General features: G+C 43.6%; 2 protein-coding genes across 2 annotated transcripts; one reads left to right on the top strand and one right to left on the bottom strand.

Moving 5' to 3' along the window:
* Positions 1–3,433: 3,433 nt before the first annotated feature.
* On the bottom strand, positions 3,434–4,617 carry LOC114180658. The gene is made up of 2 exons (XM_028066960.1): positions 3,991–4,617; positions 3,434–3,832 (listed from the first exon to the last, which is right to left on the bottom strand). Exons 1-2 carry the CDS (start codon positions 4,615–4,617, stop codon positions 3,434–3,436), a joined length of 1,026 nt encoding a protein of 341 aa, XP_027922761.1.
* A 70-nt stretch (positions 4,618–4,687) lies between these two features.
* Positions 4,688–7,849, top strand: LOC114180657 (uncharacterized PE-PGRS family protein PE_PGRS54-like). Its single transcript, XM_028066959.1, has 3 exons — positions 4,688–4,819; positions 5,524–5,741; positions 7,642–7,849. The coding sequence occupies exons 1-3, from the start codon at positions 4,688–4,690 to the stop codon at positions 7,847–7,849; spliced, it is 558 nt and encodes a 185-aa protein (XP_027922760.1).
* The last annotated feature ends 2,034 nt before the right edge of the window (positions 7,850–9,883 follow it).

Here is a 9,883-nt window from a genome sequence, read left to right as displayed (position 1 = left end):
CAGCCCCGAGGAGGAGGTAGAGAAGGAAGTGACGGGGGAGGACAAGGATGCGGAAGCTGCTGTGGAGGGTGATGACAACAAGGCGGCGTAGGACTTTTATTGTTTTATGATGTTAAACTGTTCATGAATTCTAAGTTTGTAATAATTCGTACACTATTTTACCTTGCTTTTAATATGATGAATGTTTTTTGTATACGATGTTGTCTATTCGATGCCGATAACATTATATGATGTTTGGCGAATGCGATTTTTATTGAGGGTAATCAACCCAGGCCGTTTGCTTGTGGTAAAAGTGGAAATTTAAACGAACTAATATTAAGTTCAGGGTGTCCGACCCAAGTCACTTACTTGTGGTAAGGGTGGAGAACTTAGGCGAATTAATATTTGGGGTGTTCGACCCAGGCCACTTACTTGTGGTAAGGGTGGGGAACTTAAACAAATTAATGTTAGGGGTGTTCGACCTAGGTCGCTTACTTGTGGTAAGGGTGGGGAACTTAAACGAATTAATATTAGGGGTGTTCGATCCAGGTCGCTTACTTGTGGTAAGAGTGGGGAACTTAAACGAATTAATGTTAGGGGTGTTCGACCCAGGCCGCTTACTTGTGGTAAGGGTGGGGAACTTAAACGAATTAATATTAGAGGTGTTCGACCCAGACCGCTTACTTGTGGAAAGGGTGGGGAACTTACACGTGCGCGAGAAGCGAAGTGAGGAATAGTCGTGAAGTTTGGGAACCCTTTGTTTATTCATGAAATCTGGGGTGCCTCGTTAAAACCTCCACGGCCAAAACCCTCCTTAGGGAAAAAGACCAGGTGAGGAAAAAGAGTACGCCCAGGGTTACAAGTTTTTAGTACAAAAAAATGTCTTTAACTAAAGTAAAACTTTAGATGGGATACATTCCATGTGTTAGGTATTTCTTCCCCAGACAACTACTCAAGCCGATATGCCCCTCCCTCGGCATCTTCACGTATTCGGTACAGGCCGTCCCAATTCGCGGAGAACTTGCCATCCTTCTTTCTTCCACTGATGGCCATTTTCCAAACCAAGTCTACTTTCGCGAACGATCTCGGGCATAGGTTCGCGTTATACTTTCCGGCCGCTCTTTGTTTGGCAGCTAAGTTGCGTATTTGAGCTTTTTCTCTTCGCTTGGGCAGGAGGTCCAGGTGGGTGGTCATGTTTTGATGATTTTGGGCTGAGTCATATAGTTCCCGGTGCAAGGATGGTTCGCCAATTTCAACAGGTATCATGGCGTCTGCGCCGTATACTATGCTGAATGGAGACTCGTTTGTTGCTGATTGAGGGGTACACCTGTAGGCCCACAACACTTCTACTAGTTCTTATGGCCATCGGCCTTTGGCGTTGTCCAACCGCTTGCGTAGCTCCACTAGTATGACCTTGTTTGCCGCCTGGGCCTGTCCGTTGGTCTGTGGGTGTTCAACAGAGCTGGTTATGTGTTTGATGCCTAGACCGATGTAGAATTTAGCGAGTTCTTTATCTATAAACTGTTGGCCATTGTCGGTGATGATGGTATGTAGGACACCATATCGGCATATAATATCCTTTCAAATAAATTGCTGGACTTGTTGGGTCCTAATGGTGGCTAGTGGTTTGGCCTCTATCCATTTGGTAAAGTAATCGACGACTACTATTAAGAATTTTACTTGGCCTTTACCGGGGGAGAAAGGGCCGAGGATATCCATTCCCCACTTTTTGAAGGGCCACGGGGATAGTATAGAACGAAGTTGTTCTTATTTCAGGTGGATGAGGTTGCCATGTTTCTATCATGGTTTGCATTTTTTGACGAAGTCTTGGCAATCTGCTTCCATAGTCGGCCAGAAGTAACCAGCGCGAAGGATTCTGGTAGTCATGGTGTGTGCGCTGGAATGATAGCTGCATATGCCTTCGTGTAATTCTTTAGTGATGTACTGGGCCTCTTCTGAAGTGACGCATTTGAGAAGTGGTTGGCCGTATCCGCGTTTGTACAGGTCATCACCAATCATCGTATACCTGGCGGCTTTAGTTATCTAAGTTTTGTCAGCATTCGGTGGGGGGTTACCGGTTTAGAGGTACTGGATGTAAGGAGTGGTCCAATTGTCGGCTTGGTGTTGGGTTAGGTTATGGGAAGTATTTGTGATGGAAGAAGCGGACAACGTTTGCTGCAATAGTCATCGGTGGAGGCTTTTTAACTTGGTGTTGACTAGTTTGGATAATATGTCGGCTCTGATGTTTTCGGATCTAGGAATGTGTTGCATGCAAACTTGGTCGAAGGCGGACTGGACGACTATTCAGACCAGATGGTAATATTGTAGAAGGGTGGGGTCTTTGATCTGGAACTCATCATTTAGATGGCCTACAGTAAGCTTGGAATCGGTTTTGCATGTTAACGACTTGACACCGACCTCGCGGGCCAGGGATAAGCCAGCGAGAATGGCTTTGTATTCGGCTTGGTTGTTGGATTTCCTAAAGGCGAAGTGGAGGGATTTTTCGATGAGGATATCGTTGCGGCCTTCTAACACAATGTCGGCACCTAGCCCCTTTGGATTCGAAGAACCATCAACATAAAGCGTTCATTGGTCCTCAGCGGGTGTTTGTTGGAGATCGTTAACAAAGTCCAGGAGTCATTGAGCGTTGATGGGGTCGTGAGGTTCGTAACGGATGTTGAACTCGGACAACTCAATGGCCCAGGATGACATTCGTCCCGCAAGGTCTGGTTTCTGCAGTATCTTCTGTATTGGGTAATCGGTTTTGATGATGATGTTGTGATTTTGGAAGTATGAGCGTAAGCGGCGGGCTGCGTGTACCAAGGATAGGGCCAATTTTTCTACCATCTAGTATCTAGTTTCGGGGTCTTGCAGGGTTCTGCTAACGAAGTAAACAGGGTGTTGGGTGCCGCCTATATCTTGAACCAGGGCGGCGCTGATGGTGTGATTTGTGGTGATGATATAGACCAATAGGGGTTGATGAGTATCCAGTTTGTGGAGGATAGGTGGTGAGGTGAAGGTGACTTTTAGCTTTTGGAAAATTTGTTCACAATCATCATTCCATGTGAACTTGGTGGATTTTTTGAGCAGTTGTATGATGGGTTGAGTTTGTTCGGCTAGTTTGGGAAGGAAAACGGGAAATGGCTATGAGGCGGCCTATGAGGTGTTGTACTTCTTTGATGCTGGTTGGGCTTCGCATCTCAATGATCGCGTTGCACTTTTCAGGGTTACTCTCTATGTCGCGCTGGGTCAGCATGAATCCAAGGAACTTGCCACGGTCGACACCGAAGACGCATTTATCAGGATTGAGGCGGAGGTTGTATTGCCTTAATGCAGAGAAGAGAGCCGATAAGTCCTAAGCGTGCTGGTGATGGCTAGGGGATTTGACAACCATGTCGTCAATGTACACTTCGACACATTTGTCCATTAAGTGGTTGAAGACTTTATCCATCAATTATTGGTAGGTTGCTCCTGTGTTTTTAAGATCGAATGACATGACTTTGTAGAAGTAATTGGCGTCATCTGTGATTAAAGCGGTTTTGTTCATGTCAGATGCGGCCATGGGAATTTGGTTGTATCCGGAGTATGCGTCAAGAAAGCTGAGGACCTTGTTACTGACGGCGCTGTCGACGAGTCGGTCAATATCTGGTAATGGGTAGGCATCTCTAGGACATGCATTGTTAAGATCGATATAACCAACACACATTCGCCATTTGACATTGGCTTTCTTGACCAACACCACGTTAGAGAGCCAGGTGGTATAATGTGCTTCTTCGATAAACCCCGCGCTCAGCAATTTATCAGCCTCAGCCTTGGCCGCTAGGTGTCGCTCCTCGCCAAGTTTGCGTTTTTTCTAGGAGACATACCAGGCCTCCTTATAAATGGATAACTTATGGGATGCCACTTGAGGGTCAACTCTAGGTAAGTCAGCAGCTGACCAAGCGAAGAGGTCCGAGTTGTGGACAATGGTGGGTGTTATGATGTCGCGCTGTTCAAATTCGAGCCTAGTACCGAGTTTGATGGTGCGACCATTAGGGACTCCAGGGGAGTGGTTTCTTCAACAGGTTCAAGGCGGACATCCCGGCCCATTCTGGGGTCTAAATCGTCACCAAACAAAGCGATCTCAGAGCCAGGTGGTCGCTCTATGTGATTAGTTTGCAGGATAGGGAGTTGTGGGCGTAGGCTGGCCCTGTAGCATTCGCGTGCAAGGCGTTGATCGCCATGGATGGTAAGGATGTCGCCCGATGGGGAAGGAAACTTCATGGTCAGATGAGGTGTGGAGACAACAGCGCCGAGGGTGTTGAGTGAAGGGCGGCCTAGGAGGACATTATAGGATGTAGGCGCATCGACGACGAGGAAGCAGATAGGAATGGTCTTAGTTTGGGCTCCGTCACGGACGACGGTATGGAGGTCAATGTAGCCGCGAGTGGAAACTTTTTCCCCAGAAAAGCCATAAATTGGTTTATCGTATGGGGCCATAGCGGTGTCTGAGAGTTGAAGTTTCTGGTATGTTGCCCAGTAAAGGATGTCAACGGAGCTACCTTGGTCGACGAGGACTTTTTTGACTGCATAATTTTCTATTTCAACGGTGATGATCATAGGGTAATCTTGTTGGTGATCGACGCCGTGGGAAGTCATCGTCCATGAAGGTTATGGGAGGCATGCGACGTCTGTGATGCGAATGGGTAATGTGGTTGATTGATTGGATATGGCGGAGGTGTCGCTTTCTGGCGGAAAAGGTAGAGCCTCCACTAGCAAAACCACCGGAGATGGTGTTGATAGTGCCGCGTACGGGAGGGTCGGCAGGGGTAACGTCGGTGTGAGCCGGTTGGGGGTCATGGTTTGTGGATTGGTTTGGCGTTTATCGTGGCGAGAGTCACGGGGGGGGGGGGGGGGAGGGGTGTTAGTGGTTGGGACGAGGAGGATGATGGGATCGAGAAGAGTGGTCTTCTCTACTGACAAAGCGGCGAAAGTGGCCAGCACGTACCAGTTCTTCGATTTTATCCTCGAGTGCTTTACAGTCCTCTATAGTATGGCCATGATTGCGGTGATAACGACAATATTTAGTCATGTCTGCGTTGGGGGGAGTGGTCGTCTTGCTTGGTGGTGGGATGAGGTCGGCCTGTAAAGCCTCATCAAGGAGGCGAGATTTGGGAAAATTTAGAGGAGCGTATCTGGTGAAGCAGGGTTGTCGGGGTTCTCGTGGTCTCGGTTCAGGACAAGGGGGTTGTGGGGTGGGGTTGGCGGTAGAGGGTGCGTAATCAATGCAAAATTTTTTTATGGGGGGTTTGCATTTCCTCCATACAGACGTAATCGGCGGCACGCAGCTTCAAATCGTGCATAGAGGTAGGTGGGTGGAGGTTGACGTTATTGGCGAAGGGTAGCCTTGCTGAAGCGATCGATGAATGCCCAGAGCGTCTCGCCTTGTTCTTGCCTGACGCCGAGGAGTGATATTGTAGTACTTTGGTGCGGGCGGCTACCAGCGAAGTGAGTAGTAAACATGTGTGAGAAGGTGTCGAAGCTGTCGATAGAGTATGGTGGAAGGGTCGTGAACCATTCGAGGGTAGGGCCTTTGAGGGTCGTAGGAAAGGCTTTGCAAAAGACTGCATCATGGGAAGTGTAAAGGGTAACGTGGGTGATGTAGATTTTGAGATGTTCGTGGGGGTCTGTTTCACTAGTGTAACGCTCCAGTGTGAAGGGTTCCTACTGGGTGGGGAGGGGGGTGTTGGCGATGAAGTTGGTGAAAGGGTGACAACGTCTAGGTAGGTGGGATGGAAGTGGGTGAGGAGGTATGGGATGGTGGACGAGGGTGGGAAAAGTGGAGGTGAAGTTATGAGTAGGGATGTGGGTAGTAGGGAGGTTGTGAGGGTTGTAGGGTGGGATATGAGTAGTATGTAGGGTGGTGGGCATGTTGTAGGGGACATGAGTGGTGGGGAGGGTGGCGGCGGGAGTGGGAGCCACAGTATGTCCCGGGAGGGTGGAGGAAGTGAGTAGGATGGGCTGAGAGGATAAGAGTTTGTTGGCTAGTGGTGAAGGTGTGCGGGGTAGGATTGTACTCGCTTTCCTCTTCAGTAGGCTGGAAAGTCGGGGACCCTGCAGCTTCAGATGTTTCCTTGGCCTTTCCCTTTTGAGTGGGATCGACTTCGATCTTTCACCTTAGGCGAGAATTTTCCTGTCGTAGTGCTTCCATCTCATCAGCGTTGCGCTTCTTCAAGTCAGTCAGCTCCTGTTGCATCTTGGCTTGACCGTCTAGGATGGCGGCTAGATCCGGAGTGATGTTAGCAAGTCCTGAGGGGCCAGCTTCAACTTGCCATTTAACTCCTCCTCTGCTGTAGGTAGAAACCATTTTTGGAGAAAGCGGGTGATAAAGTACTATCTCGTGCCCCACGATGGGCGCCAATTGTTCTTGCAGAAAACAAATAAGATAAGTTAGGCACAAGTATCACCTTACCCATATAGTCCGCCATCTCCTCAGTAGGCCTCTTCCCGGTTGCATATGTCTGCTTGGACCCAAGAGGGGTTACCTGCAGAAGGGACTCTGAAGCTCAAGTCAAGGAAATCTCTCAGAAAGTCAAATCAGGTGATTAGGGAAGTAATGAATGCATACCTTTAATTCGTGGGGTCCATGCATATTTATAGATCATTAATTATGTCTGGCCATGTCATGGGTTGTGCCCTTGCTTGGGCCGTAGATGGGCCTGGGCCTTAGCCTAGGCCCTTAGTTTGATTATTGGGGACCGGTGACTTTTATTGGAGCGCTCTGTTTCTTGCTAAGTCCTTAGTTGTTTTTATAGAGTTGTCGGCCTAAGCCGGTTACCCTTTAACGGCTTAGGTCGCTATTGTTGTTTTCGGCTTGTTTTATCAATGTCGCTTCTTAGTGGTTTAGTTTGGGTACCTTAGCATGTACATGATGCTTGCTATTATTCGGCTTAGGCCGACTAGGTGCGGTACACCAGTCCCCTAGCCTGTGTCGATATAGTTATATCGGTAAAGGGTGATAAGTGTCCGTTGTCTTTCGTCTAGGCCGACTAGGTGCGGTACACTTTGAAACATAATGTTCTTTCTTAGTAAGTCATTAAGAAAGGATGACAATAAAAAAAGTAAAAAAGATAAATCGAGATACGAAGATTGGAGAATAGAATTATTGAAAAACGCATTATCACAATATCTCTCATTAATCAAAATTAGTATCCTATTATAGTTTAAGTCTGTTAGATTGATGATTATCCTATTATGGTGTTCTTCTCAAATTAGTATGAATTATGATTTTGGTATTCTCTTATGAAATTCACTTGAACCCTAATTATATTTTCTCTCTAATTAATATAACCCTAACTTATGAAATATAAGGATTTTTCTGTTTTCCGTTATACTGGGCTGCATTACAAATTTTGCTACATATAATAAATTGGTTAAATAGCCTTAAATTAGAATATCTATTCAATTAAATGAATTAAAAATATTAAAAATTGAAAAGTATGTGAATCACTATGTGAAAATAGTTTAAATAGAAGAAATGAAATTTTTTATTTATTAAAAAAAATAGTTTATATATAAAAAAATGTAATTTGGCACCCTTAAATATTTTGTCTAAGTTTCGCCACTGTGGTGGTGGTAATGGTGGTGGTGATGTTGGTTATATGGTGGTGGTGGAGGTTGTAGTGGTGGTGGTGGATGTGTTGGATGTGGTGTTGATGGTGGTGTTGGTGGTGGTTGTGATGGCGATGATGTTGGTTATGATGGTGATTTTGGTTATGGTGGTGATGGTGGTGGTAGTGGTGGATGTGGTGGATGTGGTGGTGGTGATTTGGTTATGGTGGGGATGTTGGTTATGGTAGTGGTGGAGGTGGGGGTGGTGATATGGTTGTGATGGTGGTGTTGTTGGTGGTTGTGGTGATGTTGGTTATTGTGGTGGTGGAGGTTGTGGTGGTGGTGGAAGTGGTGATGTTGGTGGTGGTTGTGGTGGTGATGGTGGTAATGGTGGTGGTGATGATTTTGGTGGTGGTAGTGGTTTTAATGGTAGTGGTAATGGTTGTGGTTGTAGTGATGTTGGTGGTGGTGGTGGTGGTGGTGATGATTGTGTTGGTGGTGGTGGCGAAGGTGGTGGTGGTGGAGGTGGGAGGAAACAAGCTTATGAGTAGCAACAAATTGTAAAAGTAAATAATTAGTTATTTTGTAATTTATCTTAAATATTAATTTAAAACTTTTATCATGTTAGTTTAATCTAATTAAATAATTTAGGAAAAATTATGTGTATGGTTTAGCGACCAAAAATATTTGGTGGCTAAGTACCATGTTAAATACATTTTATAAAGTAATATTTTTATCGGTTGTTAAATTAGTGGCTCTTTACATATTAAATAATATTTTAGTGACTGAAAATATTTGGTGGCTAATTACAATATAAAATATATTTTACAAAAAATTTATTTCAGTCGCTAAATCGGTGGCTAAAACATTACGTATGAAATAATGTTTAGTGACCGAAAATATTCGGTGGCTAATTACTATATTAAATATATTTTACAAAATAAGATTTATTTCGGTCGTTAAATTTGTGGTTAAAACATAATATTTAGAGACTAAACAATTCTGGTCGATATTTCAATCGTTACTTGAATTAAAATTACTATACATTTATTCAGTCAGTAAATCGGTGATTATTTACGATTATTATGATTTAATGTCTAATTCAGTCACAATTTGAGGCTAAATTATCATGATGGCTAATATCGGTAGCTAAATTGTATTTTTCTAGTAGTGTTAATTAATTACAAACCAATTTAGACACCAATTTCTTTAGTGGGTAAAATATTGGTAGTTAATGTTAAAGACCATTTTAGAGTCTAATTTATAGACTAATTATATTTTTTTATTCATAATAAAGATTATTTTAGATACCAATAATTTTAAATTTATAAACTATTATCTAAATTAGTCACTGTAGAATGATTATTCTTGGTCTTTAAAATTTGTACTTATTTAAAGATTTTCTTCGGGTGAGAATTACATGTGCTAATAAGCGTCGGCAACAAATCTAATTTGCCAAATCTGCTCTATTTTTTATTTATTTTGCTTTATTAAAAATCAATTTAATCAGATCTAGATTTTTTTTTCTGTATTTTATAATTTTTTTCATATCAGATTTATGTTTTAGTTTTATAGGTTGTAAAAAATAAAAAATTCAAATTTTAAATAAGATTATATTCAGATAAAAGAAATAATATGAACCTAATTTCAAAGCACATGCCACTTCATTGATTAAAAATTTCGAGAACTCTAAATTCTCTCCTCTGTTGCTTCTTCGATGTTTCACCCCCAAAATTTCAAGAACCCTAAATTATCTTCACTTCTTTGCTATTCACTCAAAAATTTGAATAGCCAATCAAAGGTAAATCTAATTGTAATCTTAAAACTCTAGTATATGTTTTGCTTTCCATTCATGCTTGGATTTTGTTTCACAGAACGCATAGTGCCACTAATGAGGCGAGAGCACTACGTGTTGGGAAGGTTGTTGTTGTTATAAGGTATGTTTTGTCCCTTCCTTTTTCTATTTCGTTCCCTTTTTCTATTCAGATTGTCTCAAAGAATATAGATTTATTCATATTCACTAGTGCAAATTTGATATTTTACCTCGCCTTATAGGCCTCGGTTATGGCAGAACCGAAGCCTATAAGGAGGCGGTGGCAATTTTGCAATTTCAGCAACCTATATTGCTTCGGTTCTACAAACAACCGGTGCCGTAAGCAGTTTTAGGCCTCGGTTCCTTAAGAACCGAAGCCTATTAGGCAGCCCAGAAACCCTAATTTAAAATTTTCATCAGCGTCGCCCCCATTGGCCTCGGTTGCTTTTCGACCGAGGCAATATTGGGCAGTTTTAGGCCTCGGTTGAAATAGAACCGAAG

Source organism: Vigna unguiculata, chromosome 4 (assembly GCF_004118075.2).
Source record: "Vigna unguiculata cultivar IT97K-499-35 chromosome 4, ASM411807v1, whole genome shotgun sequence".
Lineage (NCBI taxonomy): Eukaryota > Viridiplantae > Streptophyta > Magnoliopsida > Fabales > Fabaceae > Vigna > Vigna unguiculata.
The sequence above is the reverse complement of the archived record's forward strand: the minus strand, read 5'-3'. Positions and strand labels throughout refer to the sequence as shown.